The 19,644-nt window shown below is 45.0% G+C and overlaps 1 protein-coding gene and 4 non-coding genes across 5 annotated transcripts; all 5 read right to left on the reverse strand.

Annotated features, from left to right (window-relative positions):
• Nucleotides 1–13,562: 13,562 nt before the first annotated feature.
• Nucleotides 13,563–19,589, reverse strand: rpl12 (ribosomal protein L12). The gene is made up of 7 exons (XM_035389859.1): nucleotides 19,419–19,589; nucleotides 16,751–16,824; nucleotides 16,408–16,506; nucleotides 15,605–15,686; nucleotides 14,174–14,260; nucleotides 13,711–13,823; nucleotides 13,563–13,611 (listed from the first exon to the last, which is right to left on the reverse strand). Exons 1-7 carry the CDS (start codon nucleotides 19,453–19,455, stop codon nucleotides 13,606–13,608), a joined length of 498 nt encoding a protein of 165 aa, XP_035245750.1. The 5' UTR covers nucleotides 19,456–19,589; the 3' UTR covers nucleotides 13,563–13,605.
• On the reverse strand, nucleotides 14,004–14,128 carry LOC118213485. The gene has a single exon (XR_004762435.1). It is a non-coding gene; the product is annotated as a small nucleolar RNA SNORA65 (small nucleolar RNA).
• Nucleotides 14,831–14,955, reverse strand: LOC118213486. The gene has a single exon (XR_004762436.1). It is a non-coding gene; the product is annotated as a small nucleolar RNA SNORA65 (small nucleolar RNA).
• LOC118213484 lies at nucleotides 16,045–16,169 on the reverse strand. Its single transcript, XR_004762434.1, has one exon. It is a non-coding gene; the product is annotated as a small nucleolar RNA SNORA65 (small nucleolar RNA).
• On the reverse strand, nucleotides 16,580–16,704 carry LOC118213487. Its single transcript, XR_004762437.1, has one exon. It is a non-coding gene; the product is annotated as a small nucleolar RNA SNORA65 (small nucleolar RNA).
• Nucleotides 19,590–19,644: the final 55 nt, after the last annotated feature.

The following is a 19,644-nucleotide window of genomic DNA, read 5'->3' on the forward strand; positions in this document are numbered from 1 at the left end:
TGTGTGTGTGTGTGTGTATGTATGTGTGTATGTAAATGTCACCTATATGTGTACATAGCCATATTGCAATTAGTGTGAATTTATGTGAGTTAATCATGCCAATTCCCATTTTGTGAAATTCGTTTTTACATTTTTGGAGTCCATAAAATGAAATGAACAAAATAAGTTGTCTAAATGCATACTTAAGCAAATAACAATAGTTGCAACCAAAACCTCTCATAAAATGTATCATAATACTACACAAAAAGTTAGTGAAAATAGTGAAAATACATCTAGGTCTCCCTGGTATTAGAGTTTTTATTTCAATAAAATTTTGGAGTTCACTCTCCCTCTATTCACTGCATCTGTTTGTGTTTTGTAATCCATCTCTGACTATGAGTGAATTCAAGTCTACATTCTAATGCAAGTCTGCAAGTCTACAAGTCTACATTCTAATGCAAGTCTACATTCTAACGCAACTCTACATTCTAATGCAAGTCTACATTGTATTGCAAGTCTACATTCTAACGCAAGACTACATTCTAATGCAAGTCTACATTCTAATTCAAGTCTACATTCTAACGCAAGTCTGCAAAGTCTACATTCTAACGCAAGTCTGCAAAGTCTACAATGTAACACAGGTCTACATTCTAATGAGCTACACAGCAGGTTGAGTTCATCCTGTGAGATTCCAATCCAACATTTGATTCACATTTTGCAAGGCTAACTGATGTGTCTTACACGCAGCCTGGTGGCATGGTTCTCTGATAGGAGCTATGAAATCCTGACCCCGATAATGTAGCAAAAACACAGAAAAACAGCAAGCGTGTGCCTGTCATGCGCTCAACTCAGATGGTGAGCACTGTGATACAACCGACCGACCACGTCACCATCGAAACGCAAGGCCAGGAAGCCCCACTGAAACATGTGATGCATAAGTCCTCTTTTCCAACATTAAAGAAAGGCACTCATTTGATTAAAAAGTGGAAAATGCTCTGAGGTTTGCCTAAGTACTCTATAAAATACCATATGAGGACATGGGGAAAAAAAAAAAGATCAAACCTGCTTTTTTCCACCATACCGATGCTCCCCATTCTATCTCATCTGGTTTCTAAATCACGTATTCACATTACCTTAATTAAAACAAAACAAAAAAATCATCAAATGGAACAGAGATGGAGATTGTGGTGAGGCAAACATGCACCGTCAGAAAACATGCACCATCAATCACAATACTTCATTCTCTGTATCGCAGTGGTACGACTGGCTCAGAGAGAACTCTACAGGATCATGGCGTTGATGATTTATTAGTTCAGCAATGGGACGTGTGTATCCTAGTATTGAACAAATTATATCTATATTCTTGGCCCATTACATTTGTTGTTTTGGAGTAGTCTAACCAGCCCCTACCCCATCACCTCCCCCCCCCCACCCTGCAAAGACAAAAAAAAAAAAAGAATCATGTAGCATACCTGCACCCAGTTATACTACTAAACCCAGCGTTGCACTCCATCTCATTGAGAATACAGCTTGCATAGAAATTCCCTGGGCAAACAAGTACTTGTTTGCTAAATTGGGCAGGGGGGCTTGAACTAAAAATAAACTGCCGCCATTGATCTTTGGCAGCTGGACCCATAGGGAGCTGGCGTAAAGATCTGCTTTTAAATTTACTGCTAGCGTCCTTCTTCGTAGCCATTGCTCCGTTGTTTACGTAAAAGTGTGGGTGGCCCCAAATTACAGATGGGTGGGGATATTAAATCAGCAGGTAAAAGATGATTGGTCGACTCAAGCAAAGTCCGTTTTCTATGTCGAAAACCTGCTGTTCAGATTTGCCTATTTCAAGAGAGAAATTACTAAAATCTCCGCTACACCTAACACCTCTCAGCAAACAAATTCACAGATCTCACAATGTTACACAACAGCAACTGTCTACAGCCCATTTAAACATTGAAATGCATGAATTTTATTATATTTAGGTTGCAAGGCTATTGGCCCCCCACCATTCTGTGAATTGGCACTTCAGCAGCCTGTGAGCTACAACTGAGCCGAGGCAGTTGAGATGAGGATCAGCTGTTGAAAGAATGCAATGTGGTTGGTGAATGATCCGTGATGCAATTTTGCTAAATGCTGGTGGACTGACAGCTGGCACCAACAATAGGTGCTAGACTATTGGGTATTATGATTACTCGGGACAAAAACACGAACATCCCCAGCATTGCATTTGGGGATTTTGGGCGATACTTCTAATCTGTGCTTTCAGTCTGAACTGGTTCATAATCGGAGCACGCTCTGCTGTGGTAACCAAACGTTTAGCCTTTAAATGTTAGCTGAACAATACCTGCAAAATATCCATCTAGGTCTGTTTACTGGCTGCTCTTCACAACAAGAGATTAACCTGACCGGCTAAAGGCCAAGGCCCCCAGCTAAGAGAACTATTTTCACTCTTAATGCTTCTCCAGGGGTGAAGTCATCGTCTGCAACAGACATTCGCATGCTAACTCAGGTCTCTGACCTCTGCGACGGCAAGTTGCCTCAGACCTGGGTGTGTAAAATAAACTGACTAAGCTTAGGAAATAAATATGAGAACCTACAGTCGTGCGTCAGACAAATGACACTATTTCCCTCTGGCTGGGCATCTGGCGCCCTCGCTGATTGGGTTATTTATGCGAGAAGACGCTGGAAGATATATACCAATCGGTCATAGGCGTAGGTCGCACAGTGAAGTGAATGCCACATGCCAACATTTTATGGAGGTTAAACAAACGGCACCGCTCCAGGACAAAAAAACGTAAACACCCCGCTTCAGTGGCTTTAGAGCCGCCGAGTCGCTCGTAAATCATCCAATCAGCACCCGCGCCTGCAGAAACAGCGGGAGGCGCCCGCGTCACGGACATCAGAGAGGTGATGAATACAATTCTGAAAAACATAACTAGACACGACACCAGGGGCCCTCGGCCTGATGTTTGGCTTACAACACACCCACCACCCCTCCAACCCCCCACCCTAGCTCTGGGAGCTCCAGAAAATTCTGTCACACGCCGTCACCCTCATACACAGTCCTTGTTGAAAAGTGGTAAAAAATTTAAAAAAAAAACACAATGTCTCCCCCCCCCCCACAATGTCCCCCCCCCCCCCCAAACAAAGCCTTTGGGGAGCAGTAGGGATTGCGATCATGCGTGTTAGTCAGTTTAGCAGTGAGGTGAGGGCACCCCCCCAGGGCTACCCCGGCTGCCTTTTAGTGGGGTGTTCAGTTCTGGCGCTGACTTTCCCCTGGAGTCAACATTGCCACCATCGCTAATGGCGTCTTAACTGTGTCCTCGTCACGCACGGCAGGCCGGGGGAACCGGAGCTGCTAGAAGCAATTGTGCCGATGCCCAACGGACCCCAGGGTTCTGGCCACCCAAAGTTGTGAAAAAAAATGCTTAGTGATGTCATTAACCGCCCTCAGCCACCTCGCTGGCGTCCTCCTAAATCTCGCCCTGTCACACTCATAAAATTCGCCCCTCGGGAGCGTGGAATGTGTAAGCACAGGAAGGAGCGTTTTGATGAGGCCTTGTTCCTGGCACAGCCGATTGGATCAGGCTTGCTGTCCGTGGCTTAGTTCAGGCAAAAATCAGCCAAAGCTGTGTTCCCTCGTACCGCAAGTTAGCACAGCGTGGCCCACGAGGCTCGGCTCATGAAACCGCTTCACGGGCGTCCCACCAAGCGAGCCCACTTCACGCTGGGATAGCTGTACAGGCTGTCGCAATGCTAATGTGCGAATCTGAGCTAACATTCAAAATTTGAAAATATAATACCACGGTTAACATTTTGACCACTTTGGTCTTTATCAGAAGGTTCTGACGGAGATCGATGTGTTCGAAACGCTAACCGTTTTCATGGCTAAATAAACAGTATTAAAAGTTCTTTGGAGTATCAAGTGAGTGTCCAAGTCTTTTCTTTTCCGATCCTAAAACGTTCTTGTGAAACTGCACCTCGCACAAGTTGTTTTGGATCCTGATCAGTAGTGTCTGAGCACCGCAGACAAACTATGTTTAATTTAAACTGGAGATGGAGGTCACAATGACAGTTCATTATGCAAACACAGAATCTTATAGCCAATATTTAAAAAAAAAAAGGTATTACTTTGCACATTAGTGATTCTGTTTGAAGAATTCTGTTAAATTTTCCTCTTTGGCTGTCGGCCCCATAGAGCCTATGGCACGAGGGCCTCACCCATTAAATGGCCCCTGCCTTCTGCACGTCTGGAGAATGCCTCAAACTGATGACCCAGGGGCCAGCGTCGAAAACAGAGTGTTTATTCAGAGGCATCACAAATTTTGACAATGTCCAGACTTGCATCTGCATAGTGTCGGCATACCTCCCACTGGTGATGGGATAATAAGTCGTAGCTATGCATATTTTAATACGCCATCTACTGTATTTACACACATGCAAGATCATCAAATAAACAGTTTGTGAATGTTTGGCACATACACACACATACCCACAGCAACATCAATGCACAGGCACGCACGCACGTACACACAGTAGTCTCCACTCAATGTACATGCACACCAGTCTGTGACTCAAAGACATTTTTGATTTGCCTAATTTTCCCACAGAGAAAATTGCTGACAGCAGCTCAGTTTTACGTAAGCATGCTTAAACCTACGTGTGAAATATTTTTCATGGAACGGTGATAATTTGGGTTCCTTATATTTCGTCTTCTTATTTTTCCCCTCCCCGAATGCAATTTTTTTTTTTTGGGGGGGAAGTGAAAATCTTGTTTCAATTCCTCAGAAACCCAGACAATTCTTCATGCTAGCAGACAGACACAGTGTTATTCATGAATTTAATTTTTCGCAGAGCCAGTCATAATGCAGTCATTTCGGGCCGTAACCATCCCCGGGTCATACAATTCAGGTTCCTTTTCTGCGATTTAGTCACCGCTCCGCAGTCCGGCAGTTGAGCTGCGCAGTCACCGCGCGGACGAGCACTGTATGCTTCAGCTGGGCCGCAGGGCTCAGACTGAGGAGAGGAGATGTTCCTGCGCGATGAGGCTAGTACGGTAAACACGGTTACAGGCATTTCCATACAAACCAAAACCCCCTGAATGGGGGCTACTGAGGCGGAGCGGCGGCTAAATTTGGGCCGTACGTTCCATTAGCACTTTCAGAGTCAGCGTCAGAGACAAGCGGTGTTTGTCGGACCCGGCAAGAAAAAAACAAGTCTGTCATCATTGGTAACTTTTGCTTTCCATGTGGACAAACCACCATTGTACTGTAAATTAATAATTATATAAATTAATGAGAAAACATAAACGCTAGTTAATGAAAAGCTGCAGTCTTTATGGGATGTCGCATGTGAGGGGTGCGGGATGAAACACCCAAAAAAGGGGAGAAAAGTTGACTTCATAACCCCCGGGACATTACTGTGGTGGGGTTACCATGACGACCATTTTTTAAACAAGATGCTGTTTAGAACAGTGCTTTACCGGGTGGTTAGAACTAAAGGGATTTCTGTGTGTGGTGCAGCAGGGTCAACTGGTCACCTCCCCTCTCCCAGCATCCCTTCCTCAAAAAAATAAGTTTCCAAATGATGATCTGGCTGATCGGTAATCACATTTTCATGGGCTGCCCCAGACATCAGTGGAAAATGGACTTGGCAACTTTCGTATTTTGTGCACCAGTACTGATGGCATGCCCAGAGAGAAGGGCCTTCCTGCACTAATGTGTCATCCCTGTCCTCTTTCAACCCCCCCCCCCCCCCCAAATCCCATGGAAATAATACCTTATTTGGGGAAGGTTAAAGGTCAAATCTGTTTTGTTTTTTTTTTAAAAAGGGGAAAAAAATGGAGCACTTGCATCATTGTCCTGAGACACTCTGCGTCCTTCCATTTCATCACGCATCTATGTTTCACTGAAGGGCAAAAAGCAACAGCTCCAATCTTATAATCACGATATCAATGTCGTTCATTTATTGAACTTTATTGATGTTATGTCATGATGGTCATCTTTAAATGTGTAATTTTTTATTTTATTACTCATTTTTCACATACAAGTTCATATTTTTTATTTTCTTCGGCGTGTATGTTCAAACTAGCCTCTCTGCATCATGCAAGGAACACCACAGGTGCATTCAAATGAAGATGACATAATCACCACGGCGCCCGTCTGCTCGAACCGTATTAATCTCGTAACAGAGGCGTAATTCACGTCGCGGAGTTTGTGTATAACCGTAGCTTGTGGTCGTTATGACGGTTGCTAAGGTGGTGACACAGTCACTCTGCCTCTGCCTCGGTTGAAAGAAAGCAAAGGGCGAGAGCCTGGCGGAGGAGCCACAGCGCCGGCTCAGCCTCAGAATCGGCCCTTTGAAGCGCCGCTCGGCTCCTGGCTGCGGGGCCGCGCTGTGCTTTTTAACCGCCCCCGAGTTACACAGACTGCAGGGTTCCTGCTTTGAGCATGAGGTGCCAGCCTTTTTAAACCAGAGTTTGGACACGCGTAATTAAAGGCCACAGGCTTTGTGTGCTACAGCATTTTGAGCGGTTTTGGGAAATGTTTTCCTTTGTTTCCTTCCTTTGAATTACATATGACCCCTGCCTGGTGCCTGGAAAGGAGTTTCTCTGTACATAGGCTCTCGTGATTCCTTTTGTTAAGCAAGTGTGCAGGCCAGCTTCATTTTAAAATTGCTCTGGATAGTGTAATGTCAATGTAAGTAAATGCACGTCAACATATGATCCTATTTTATAAGACCCCCGTATTCGAAAATAAATGTGACTTTCACCCACATCAGATCACAAGTCCCAAGCCATTATTAACTGACAGCTGTGACAGCTGATGTGTTTTATCCCTTTCTTTTTTTTTGCATTTGTATACATATTTATCGCAAAACATATTTCACTAACATCCTCCTGAAGTTTACCTTCGAAACGGAGAGAAATGGGCTATTGCTCCAGCAGAAAGCCAGGCAGCGTAGCAGGGCTGGTGAGACCTGACACTGGCTGCCCGTTAAGGACAAGCCTGCAGTTAGCAGCGTTGGACCATCGCTGATGCCTGGTGTTTCCCAGCATCCCACACTCGTATGGATTTCATGCGCAGAACTGCAGGGGGTTTTCACAGGGGCTTTTATATGACCATCGGTGAAAGACTATCCACAGTTATATGGTCACAGATATCTTTTACGGGGATCCGAGTTTGTGACTATTCTCTCGATAGGTTCACACCAATATAAATCACGTTATTGCTGAGTATGGTGATCTACAGAAAAACTACCGCCGGAAGAGCTAGAATAACAGAAATACGGGTTTATTTGCTTGGCTCTCGCAGAGAGCGTCACTCACAGCTTACGTTTGTGCGAGTGATCCATTTGCGCTAAAGCAGCTCCGGCGAAGCAAGGGTACGTCTGCTCAGGGGAACGCCCGCTCAGGGGTACGTCTGCTCAGGGGAACGCCCGCTCAGGGGTACGTCTGCTCAGGGGAACGCCCGCTCAGGGGTACGTCTGCTCAGGGGTACGCCCGCTCAGGGGAACGCCCGCTCAGGGGTACGTCTGCTCAGGGGTACGTCTGCTCAGGGGAACGCCCGCTCAGGGGTACGTCTGCTCAGGGGAACGTCTGCTCAGGGGTACGTCTGCTCAGGGGAACGCCCGCTCAGGGGTACGTCTGCTCAGGGGTACGTCTGCTCAGGGGTACGCCCGCTCAGGGGTACGCCCGCTCAGGGGTACGCCCGCTCAGGGGTACGCCCGCTCAGGGGTACGCCCGCTCAGGGGTACGTCCGCTCAGGGGAACGCCCGCTCAGGGGTACGCCCGCTCAGGGGTACGTCCGCTCAGGGGTACGTCCGCTCAGGGGTACGTCCGCTCAGGGGAACGCCCGCTCAGGGGAACGCCCGCTCAGGGGTACGCCCGCTCAGGGGTACGTCTGCTCAGGGGTACGTCCGCTCAGGGGAACGCCCGCTCAGGGGTACGCCCGCTCAGGGGTACGTCTGCTCAGGGGTACGTCCGCTCAGGGGAACGCCCGCTCAGGGGAACGCCTGCTCAGGGGTACACTGCCACCGTTGCACTTAGCACACCATCCTTTCACACCGTGAGAATGTTATTCCTCGTTTTATTGTGTGCGTAGGATCACTTGGCCTGAGAACACACTGATAATGTGATCGACTGCTGATTTCAAACTGCATGTTCAGCTATCTGCATCTCCACAGAGGGAGGAGGCCCTGTTGACTCACACTCGCCGTGGGATAAATTCATATAAAAGCACCTCCAATGCCACAAGAGAAAGCTCCACTCTGCTCCCTGCATAAATTCTGCCAGTTTTTTTTAAACTTTCCTGTTGTCTCTTATGAACATCGGGTGTTGGATTTGGATTTAACAACAGCATCAGCGATACACACACACACTTCTCCCTCATAAAGGTACTACGGCAGTGCCTCTGGTGGGAAACAAATTGGTTTTAGTCACAGTGTGAAACTCAGATAAGCCAGTATTTACACAGCAAAAAGGTTCGGTGTTAAATCAACTCTGACAGCAAATACTTTACTCTCATAACGTGCAGCCATTAAAGAAGGTTTGGACCTCAACTCCCTAGGGTTCCAGAAAGGTACTGAATGCAGACTAGTTTTGAACACCAAGTCTCCCAAAGAGGACATTTGATCCCACTTGGATTCAAATAAACTCTGTTGAATTAACATTGAAAACCGTACTGCCTACTGGTACCTGTAAAAGCAACAACAACAACAACAAAAAGGGGGGAAAAAGATTCACTTTAACTACAGTGTGGCTTGTCCTCAGGCAGCACCTCATCAGGGAGTCAAACCAACAGTCTTCTGGTTAAAAGGGCGCGATTTTTAAGCCACTGCCTCCATACAAATTTGACGGAAACAGGACGTGGCGCCGCGCATCGCGGCTTCCTGGAGCGACGGTAGCACTCCTGGTCGGGAAAGCTCCCCGGCGACCGTCGAGAGAGAAAAAAAGAAAAAAGAAAAAACAAACAGAAAAAGGGCGGCTTTGTGTGACTGCTGATGACATCACTTTCTGCCATTGAGGGAGTGGAAAAAAGAATCAAAGCGCGCCGCTCCTAATAAAACACCATCACATTGCGTTAATTAAAGCACGCCAAGTAAATACACGAAACTAACCTCCGCGACTCCGAGTTGACGAAGGACGCAAAAACATAACAGAATACCTCGAAAAGATCATGGAAATTCTGCCCAGCCGCCACAGTAATCCCCCGCCCTTTGTAATAATGTAAATACTAGGCCACGGAGATGAAAAAGAACGTAATCCCTGCTACTTTTGATTGAAACGCAGCAACAGTTGAGTTTATGTTAATAGTTTATGGTGAAAAGCTCAAAGCACCGAACTGTTATGAGCTCTGTTAAAGCGGCAAGGCCACACACTACCACGGAACCATGGAGACGGCAGCACAAGGGCATTCACATAAACACCTCTCATCAACTGGCACTTTTTAAAATACACGCGCGCATGATTTTAGAACGCATAATACGGAAAATAAAGAATATACAAAGAATGTATGTGAATGTGAACCATGCCTACGAAAATGTGTCACTTATTACCATTTTTAAAAAATTCCTTTCTCACCAAATTTGGAATGTCATAACTGCAGGACTGCCCCGACTTTGCAGCATACTCCGTCGTGAGCCGTGCGCGTGAAGCACCCAGTGCTTCAGTTTGCTCTCCTCTCCAGGAGCTAAGCTGTGCAGTTACTATGCAGGACGACTGCAAGACAGATGAGGATGAGTCGCTTGTGCTGAACCAGACGAGGTGCTGAAGGTAGGGAAGTACCCCATCAACTCAAACCTCCGTTCCCAGCCAGCTGGATTCCTGACCACATGATCTGGCTCGGCCTTGTCTCTGCCGTCTTCTTTCTTAACCATAAGGATATGAAACTGAATTTAGAAGTAAAAGTTATTTATTCCCTGTCTCGGCTTCACAGCAATTAATGTGCAGCCGAACGGTAGCAAATATGGTAACCCCAAAATGTGTGAAACCATCGGACGTTTTTACTGACTCACTGATCCAAACCAATCAAAGTGGTCTGCTATAAGGAACATTCTTTTGACAGGTGTATACAAGTCACTGATTGGCAACGTGTGCTAGCTCCGCCCATTGGCAGTCCTTATTAAGCTATGCTGTCTCATTGGTTTGGTAAAGACTTCAGGTTTAAACTTTGCCCTAGTAGTTGGCAGCAGACATATTAAAACAGGACAACTCAGTAGCTGTTATTCCATATTATTAATTTGTGTGCCATATAATTAATTTTTCAAGCACACAAGTCCCTCCCCTCCTCCCACACGCCAGAATGATCCAGCTGCCACATTTTTGCAGTCCTGATCTTAGCACTGATATTCTCCACTTTCGCTCAGCGGGGCACTCTAGATAAGAGGGTCTGCCAAGGGCCTACAATGAAGGCCTAATGTAAGCTACAGTAACAAAGGCACTCCAAGTACTGCATTGCATTACATTCACTTACTAGAAGCTCTTATCCAGAGCAGCTCACAATTTTGGATAGTGTCAGAAATTCAAAAGTGTGATAACACCAGTGAACCCTCGCATTACAGAAATAATTCCTCGGCGCTGACTCCACACCACCCCCGGCCCTCTCACATAGTTCTGAGAGGTACTGGCCTCGTTGGCACGTTTATTTTGTCTGACCCACATGTTTTTGAGCGACAGGGCAGCCGCTTGTTTTGGGGGCGCGACCCACTTCTTTACGTTTCCACTCATCCATCACAGGCGCTGTTCCACGCTCCCGCCCGCCCCGACAACCCAAACAGCCCTTCCTTCGCTGCTCAGGTGCTGCTAACGGGTAAAACCGACAGCACGCGTGACTTCCGCTCATTTGATAGTTTAATCCCCCTCCACTCAAAAATGTTTTTTAAAAACTTTCACTATACAGATTAATTTTTGTGCAGAACTTGTCACCTTTTTTCACATTCTTCCACTGCAGACAGAGTTTCTCCATACAAAAATATATCAAACCTATCATGGTCCACTATGCAATGATATGCAAATTACAGTAGAGGGATGTGGTAAACTGAAACCTTACTGCACAGAAACCTGACTAGTGGCATTGGTGTGACTTTTCATCTAGTGAACTTGGTCCAGATTTTACACTTTTTTTAAAATAAAGGAGAGCAGACAGTCCACCCGCTTTTGATATTTTTATAAAATGTCAAATTGCCTTCATCCATGCGAGGACTCGTATGTGGCTTGAGAGTCCACCACACGTCTCACCCACATTTTACTGCTGCAATCGTGCCTGTCAGGCAGGGTTAAGTCACAAGGGGGAACAGGACATTCTGCCCCGATTCTACCCCACTGAAGGGCCTGGGCTTTTAGCGACCATGTAATTTAGCGGGACTGTGGAGTGGGAGACAGTGGACCTGTCCAAATACTCTCAAGTAGCATTCTCCCTCCCTCCCTTCCTTAATAATGGCCTGAATTACTACTGCTTGACTAGGTGAGGTTACTACCGTATTGCTCTCACCTGTCCATGCTCTACATATCAGATGAAAATGGAAAAGATAAAATAGGGATTAGATAGTCATGATATGACCTTACTGGTAGAAAACAGAGCGGAGCTCCACCAATCATGGAGCACACTGCTAACAACTAATAGAACAACACTGACAGTAATTGGCAGATGCTTTTTATTGCTTTTGTTATTGGCTGGGTATATTTCAATGATGCCTGTGGACTTTACTAGAGAGTTGGCAGAAAGCATCCTCAGGTTACAGTTGGTGTTGTTCAAATGGCTGTTACTAATGTACTCTGTCATTGATAGAGCTCTCTGTATGTTGATATGACCGTCTTATAACTGGATGAATAAATGAAGTTGCTATGACCTTTATGTATGCAGCCCAGGGATTGTTTCTTACGTTGGGTGAGATAATTCTTTACTTCAAGACTTCCATGCTTACCACAATTCTAAATGGATGATTAACCAGGGACAACGCCACTGCACCTATGTGGACTAACATCCAGAATATTTTTAGGAGAGGAAATATTGGCTCTATCCTCATCTGTGGTCACTCACAAAATCCAAAAATTAACGTTGCAGAGTGCGTATAATGCAGTTATACGCAGGAAAAAGAGATTGAAAAACGTCATAGAAATGGTTTCACCTGTTGTATCTTAAGGAAATTACCACATTTTCCTTTGCTTATTTGTGCTGAAGTGTTAGGCATCTAGACAACCACTATATCAACCACTTGAACAAGCAATAAAGAAAGTGCTTTACAATGTAGAATTTCTTCCCATTTGAGGAATGTATTCAGGTACATACTGCCACCTACTGCACTGGGGTGTGGGACACATGCAAAAAAAAGGAACATCAAAATATCTCACTTGGTCAACGGAAAATCCAAATTCGGAAAGTAAAAGCCCACCCCAGTATTTTTTTCCAATCACCGGGATTTGCTCATTTTCACAATTCTTCAGTCTGGAGGTAGAACCAATTCATAAAATCAGCTGGCTGTGTTAATGGGTGGAAGAAACTCGACAGGACTTTCCACCCTTGTCAGTGGCCACACACTTGCCATGCACTTGTCTTTTAAAAAATGTTTAAAGTCCTGAGAATTATTAATTACCCCTCTGGTATAAAAATTCAGCATGAATTTTCTGTCCATGTTAATTCAGATCATTGTGTTGGTAGACTTTGAGCGACAAGCCTTGGATGCTAGCCCAATCGCTGTATCTACATCTGACTTCACTGGCTACCTTGTACAACTCCCATCAAGTAATGTCATTTTATATATTTCCCCCATAGAATGTTTAAGTCATTGTTTACAAACTTTTAAGGGGACTATAACACTATGGTTGTGAACTTATGACAAAGTAACATTGAGGCCAGATTAAACACTACCCCTTGTGCAGACCACACGTACCATTTTGATGTTATGGTTCCAATTTCTTATTTGAACATAAAGCTGCATTTTTAACAAATGACAGGTTCAGACTAAATGTGTTGCTCATCAAGCGTGTCAGAGATTTTGGGAATCACCGCCTCGCGAGTTCTGGGAGAGCATAATGGAAAAATTAAGCGCAAGCTTCCGAGGTTTAGTTCGGGGAACGTTAATGGGCACAGCGTCCAGACGCATTGCCGGGAAAGGAATCCCAGTCCTCTCTGGCATGTTGGACAGCACAGGGCAGGATCACTAGCACTGAGACTTCTGGAGAGCACAGATGGAAACCGGTGGGTCAGGAATTCACACCTTCAGCTAGCTGCCACTTCAGGACTTCAAGGCTTTATAAAAAATGCAATTTACTCAACCAGTTTTGAGTAAAACCTTGTTCCGTTATCCTACTTGTGTAGTTCTTTTGTAAAAATGTGCAACCGATGAAATTTATGGTTTCATAATCACTCAAACTTTGACCTTACATCAGTATTGCATTTTTTTTTTTTTTTTTAAGGGTGCCGAGAACAAATTTGTACTTGTATCCCAATAATTATACATTTGGCTAATAAATGATGTAAATATGCTCATTGGGTACTGCATTGTTTTCAGATGCAAAAGCCTTAGCCTCCAATAGCTCAGCTTAAGCGGAAGTACAATCAAACAGGTGCCACAAAAGAATGCAAAACAAATGATTTTTTGTTCATTTTTATTTTTTCCTCTTGGTCCATCAACTTACTCCTAAAAAAGGGAAAGAAAAACATCCAAATCAATACAAAGAACAAGGGTCTGAAAAAAATGACTACACACGCAGAAGAACAGAGCCTTGGATGTACTCACAGATGGGCACTCCACTCTACCGCTGTTGATGTCATCGATGACGTCATGGGGAGGACGGCCATCAATGGTGCAGCCCACTGATTGGGCAGTGCCCAGGATTTCCTTAATGGTTCCTACAGATGGAATTTAAAAAATTAAGTTCAGTTTAGCAACATCTCCTGCAATCAGTTTCCACGAGATCAGACTAAAGCCAGCAAAAGCACTCGTTAGCAGTAGGGAACGGAAAACAAATATTCATCCAAGCATGTGCCGTGGCCCTCTAGGACCAGGATTAGAAATCTCTGCTGTATTCAGAATGTCCCAGATCTTTCGGCACAGAGTTGCCCATGCGTAGGGCAGCCCTGCTTCCTAGAGCTGGTTCTCTCTCAGCCCCCACTGGAGTACACCAGTCACCCAGGCAGACAGGCGTAGTGGCGGGGGGCTAACGGTGAGCGGGGTCCGGGGTTCAGCGGCGGTCTCTCACCCGACAGCTCCCTGGCGATGGAGCGGGCCCTCATCATGCGCGCGATGCCCACGATCTCGTCGAAGGTCACGCTGCCGCTGTGTTTGACTGGGAACATAGAGGGGCAACAGGTTAGCCAGAGCGCCTCCCGAAAAAGAAGCCTGTTCATTTTGAACAGTTAGAAACAGTTTACCTTAAAATCAGAACTCAATGTGGATACAGAAAAGAGATGAGATTAACTGCTTTAATCGATTAAAAGCAGACCATGTAGCTCTCCAGGAACAGGGTTATAGACCCCAGATCCAAGTTGGTTAACTTCCTGCAAGAATCATGCGACTTGAACAAATGCTGCTGCAGCACACAGGATACAAAATAAAAACCCATAGGCATGAAGGTCACATCTACATAACCTTTACAGTGCACGTAATATATACTGTAGGTGTGAAGCAGGGCTGCCCAACCCTGTTCCAACTGTCCTACAGAATTCTACCATCCTGTAGGTTTTCATTCCAACTAACAAATCATGCCTCACTCAACAGCTACAGATGTTGTCGAGCAGCCAATTAGTAGAAGCAGGCGTGCCAAATTAGGGTTAAAATGAAAACCTACAGAATGGTAGATCTCTAGGAACAGGGTTGGGCAGCCCTGGTATAATGTAAGATAGGTTTCCTCACAGGCATTTGTCCCAGATCTTTCGGCACAGAGTTGCCCATGTGTAGGGCAGACCTGCTTCCTAGAGCTGGTTCTCTCTCAGCCCCCACTGGAGTACACCAGTCACCCAGGCAGACAGGTATAGTGGCGGGGGGCTGCTCTGGACTGCTAAGATAAGAATTGTAGCTAAAATGTGACGAATTAATCTATTAGCCTGATTATCATCATTTTTTTCCCCCCCCCCCACCTACAACTTTGTAGTACTGACTGTTTTGGCCACATCAACCAACTATCGACAATCACAATTTTACATTTTATGCATAGGCTATAGTCGCAGACAAAAAACACGGTCAGCTGCTCTTCATCCATTATGACCCTCTCATCTACTTGGCAACCACCACGTGCAAATGTCTGTCCCTGGTCACCCTCTTGTAACGTGCGACCTCACGCCACTGCCCCGGCTGATAGCGTGTGCACAGTTAAGACTGACGGGAATCACAGGCAGTAAAATGCAAGAGGTTCAGCAATGTTACGACAACACTAGAGTATGTCTGGCCTAAGAGTAAAAACCCATGATTCCTGTTAAATGTGAGAGCATGTCAGACTTCAGTTGTCTGGAAGTCTTGTAGTGTATGAGCGGCATAAGGGAGTGCGAGTTTGTTTATCGTGTGTGCGCATCTAGTTTCACGAATCACCTGTCCCTGTACATGATTTTGCACACTCCTTGATCCTGACGGCTCCAATACACATTTAGGGAAAAGGGTAAAGGTGTTTTAACGAAAAGAAACAAGTGGAACTCACTGTTCTTGACCTTCTTCCTGTCACGGGGGGGCTCCTTCAGGGCTTTGATGATGAGGGCGGAGGCAGAGGGCACCACCTCAATCTGGAAGGAGGACAGAGGAGCTGAGGACGGGGGAAACGTCTTTAGTGGGGAAACTAGCGACTGGCGGTTTTTTAAAGCTCAGGATAAAGAGGTAGTGTACAGATGACCCAAAGGACAATACAGTAATTACACCAGGGGACTGTTAGGTTTGAAAGGACTAAACCCTTGAGACAAACTGCTGAAACTTAGACCATTCTAAAAGGACACGTTTTTGCCAACAGTCCAAACGAAATTCTTATGAATATTAGTAATATGTTCAATTGAAATGCCAAATTAGGGTTGAAATAAAAGCCTACAGGATGGTAGATCTCCACGTAGAGCAGCCCTGGTATAATGTAAGATGGGCTTCCTCACAGGCGTTTGTCCCAGATCTTTCGGCACAGAGTTGCCCATGTGTAGGGCAGCCCTGCTTCCTAGAGCTGGTTCTCTCTCAGCCCCCACTGGAGTACACCAGTCACCCAGGCAGACAGGTATAGTGGCGGGGGGCTGCTCTGGACTGCTCCGGCTTTGTAGGGCTCAGTAGCCAGCATTTTCCATCTTTTATTAAGTGTCAGTGTGAGAGTATGAGCGAGTACAAGCATGAGAGAATGTGCTAGTGTGGGTAAATTCATAGGGATCTGCTCAAGCATTTTTTTAAATTTGACCACCAACAAGAGTTAAAGTACTGAGCTAAGCGCACGCAGAAGCCTGGCAATATGTTACCACGGCAACAACGTCTTACCGCTGCCTGCCTGTTTTGGATGGTCAGCTTAACAGTGATCCTCAGGCCCTTCCAGTCACCAGTTGCCTTGGCGATGTCGTCACCCACTTTCTTGGGAGACTGAAAGGTGACAGAGCAGCATTATGGTACCTCCAATCCAACAAACAAATAGTAACCATTATAAATACACTGGGAATGTTCCAGATCTTTCGGCACAGAGATGCCCATGTGTAGGGCAGGCCTGCTTCCTAGAGCTGGTTCTCTCTCAGCCCCCACTGGAGTACACCAGTCACCCAGGCAGACAGGTATAGTGGCGGGAGGCTAAGTCACTCAAATAACAGACCAAACTCAGAGTGTTACTCACCAGACCCAGGGGTCCAATTTTGGGGGCCAGGGCAGAGGTGGCACCCACTTCTCCTCCTGTGCACCTCATGTACACTGTGGAACAAAGGACAATAAAAAATAAGGGGGCAGGGTTAGGACATTTGGAGGTCTCCACACCAAACAGGACAGGCTAACAGAACCCTGCGCTTTACCAAACACAAATGAGGCACTTCAGTGACCTGTAGCCTTGATACTGAAAAACAAAAAGACCTGCTGGTGTTTTTGTTTTCACATTAAATATCAGCAACCAAATTCAGACATTTCAAACTGCTATATTGAACAGCACTGCACTGAATCTCCAACCACACTGGATAACAAACTTCAACACGTTTCCTGCTTGGGAGACAATCTTATCAAGGAGGACTTGTACCTTAATCCAGCTGGGGGCTCTAAATATTCATGTTAACAGCCTGGTTGGCTCAGCATCTAAAGGCAGTGTCCCTAGTGAGTGTCACTTGTCACTAGTTTCACATTCAGTGCAACCGGCCCACCCTAATTTTCTACAAACAAAAAGACTGGAATAAGTCTTTTTTGCTATTGTGCATGTGTCATCGTGACATTTTGTACAAATTGTGTTCATGTGCAGTGCTTTAACCGTAACCTCCACTTTGACCAGAACACACAATTTTACTGGAAAAATGTGTTACTGACAAGACTGTTAAAAAAAACAAAAAAAAAACATCAGGTCTAGAGCCAAACCGCTAATCCCCAAGTGCATGCTCACAGTGTTTCATGAAGGAAAACTCCATTCTTGAGAAACTGCCAAGTTCGCAACTTAAATCTGGTTTATACAGACAGCATCCTTGACATATTGGCCTGACCACAGACTGTGGAGACCGTCAAACGAACAGCCCCAAGGCCACTGAACACAACCCCTGTAAGCCTGTATGGCGGGTAGGGCACAATACATTTTATGAACCCCATCGCCCAACTATAATTGTATTACCTCTATTCTGAAGTGTGCGTCCGAGAGCACTTGAGAAATGTATCAACAACCACTGCACAATTTGCTGTGCAGGTAATCTGTTGGTCTTATCAGAAATGTCAAAGCCATGATACAAAGCAACACGTTCTTATCATTTCAACCATGTAGGCTTAAAAAAATGTAAGCATACATTTACACACCCACACCAAGTGTAAAGTGTGTAATACATGCCCAACGTATGTATACATGAATATATATATTCATATACATGCATTTGTAATGATTATCACTTCAGCAGTAGCCTATCACTTGCACGTCTGTGTGCAGGCCCACGTGACCCAGAAGACAAAGCCCAGAGTGGCATTTCTGCATGCAGCTGGCCTGCAAGGACTGGCGTGGATCAAAATCCCACTTTTGCCGTTGAGAAGGGAAGAAAACCTGATGAAACCTGCGCTCACTGGGACTTGCATGGTACTCAAGTTCCTGCTTAATATTGGACCTGAATGCAATGGCTACAATACAGAAGCTGAATAGCAAAGCCAATATCTTCCGATTTGGGTGTGTGGCAGTGTATTAATGTTAAGGGAACTGGAATTCCATCCCGGGATGTAGGTTCAATCCCCAGGTGGGGGGGGGATGTTGCAGTGCCTTTGATTTATTGATATATATTGGCAAGGGAAACAAACTGGCCAAAAAACAACTTACTATTAAGATCAAGACTGTTCTGGACACCCTTCCAAAAAAGCTTGACTTCAAAAATCGAGTTTTACCCCATTTTGTGACGAAATAAAATATGCAACCACTCTGCTTTAGTGGAGACCAAACTGTATATTGTACTAGGCTGCTAACACTAGTCTAAGTACTCTTCAGCACAGTTTCTTAAATGTAGTATTTTTAAATGTAAAAATTGAGTATTAAGTTTCCATTTCAAATGGAATTCACAGTATATATCCTTTCCAGCAGTCTACATAGAATCAGTTGATTGTCGTGACGACTGCATTTTCAAAATAACCCCAGCCGAGGATGGACCTTGTGAACACGTGCACATCATTGTCAGTGAATTGGCCTGTCACTGTGCGCCATGACTATGATTTAAGTCTAAAAATCCCTTGCAAGTTAAAGATTAACGTTAGCTTAGCTAGCGCGCTAACAAACTTCGCATTGGTGATCACTGCATATTATTTTAAAATTCGTACCTGAATTAAAAATGAGTCTTACTATTTTTTCCAGTGACGCTGCTAGAGAAAATTGAGGCCTAGAACTCTTTACGAACTAGCGATTAAGAAACGATAGCTTCACTATAGCATAGCAGCACGTGTTGATATAAAAATAGAAAATTGGAATAGTTAAATAATAAAAACATGGCTTGGCAAAGCCATAGTTCATCTGCACCGAATAAAGTCCAAACATTCGAACACTTGTCTAATGTGGTTTGAAATCCATTCCTTATACTATCCGTCACAACGGTGCATCAAACTTCCAGCTTTAGTAGCTAAATTACTGAACGATAGTTAGCGGCCTGCGGCCTAGCGCAGCGCATGAGCAAACGTTAACATCTAGTCAAAAATAGACAATTTTAAAGAAAATTACAAACTTATTTGTTGGAAACACGCCTGTCCATTGTCAATAGAGTTAGCGTGATCCAGCGACATACATAATTCAATCTGCCTTATACAAATGACATCCTCAAAGTGGCATTTTTAATCACAACTTCCACACGTACCGATTTTGATTTCATTTGGGTCGCATTTAGGAGGCATGGTGCTGTCGGTTCAATCAGTTCAGCTCGATTCAGTGAGGGTGTCGGATGAACCCGGATTCGGGACGACCGAAAACTGTTGCACCTTCACCGTCTAACGTGAGAAATGAAAGGAAGATAAAAGCACATGCGTGCGGATTTATAGTGATCACAAAATAACGCGAGATTTACGTTAGCCATCTTTGTTGCG

Source organism: Anguilla anguilla, chromosome 14 (assembly GCF_013347855.1).
Source record: "Anguilla anguilla isolate fAngAng1 chromosome 14, fAngAng1.pri, whole genome shotgun sequence".
NCBI classification, from domain to species: Eukaryota; Metazoa; Chordata; class Actinopteri; order Anguilliformes; family Anguillidae; genus Anguilla; species Anguilla anguilla.

Bases quoted from the DNA above. Each gene is read 5' to 3' on its own strand.
- rpl12 (XM_035389859.1), bottom strand. From the start codon at position 19,455: ATGCCTCCTAAATGCGACCCAAATGAAATCAAAATCG. The intron at 16,507-16,750 runs GTGAGTAACACT...GTCACCTTTCAG, and splicing joins AAATTGGACCCCTGGGTCTG to TCTCCCAAGAAAGTGGGTGA. The intron at 15,687-16,407 runs GTAAGACGTTGT...TCCTCCTTCCAG, and splicing joins TCCAAAACAGGCAGGCAGCG to ATTGAGGTGGTGCCCTCTGC.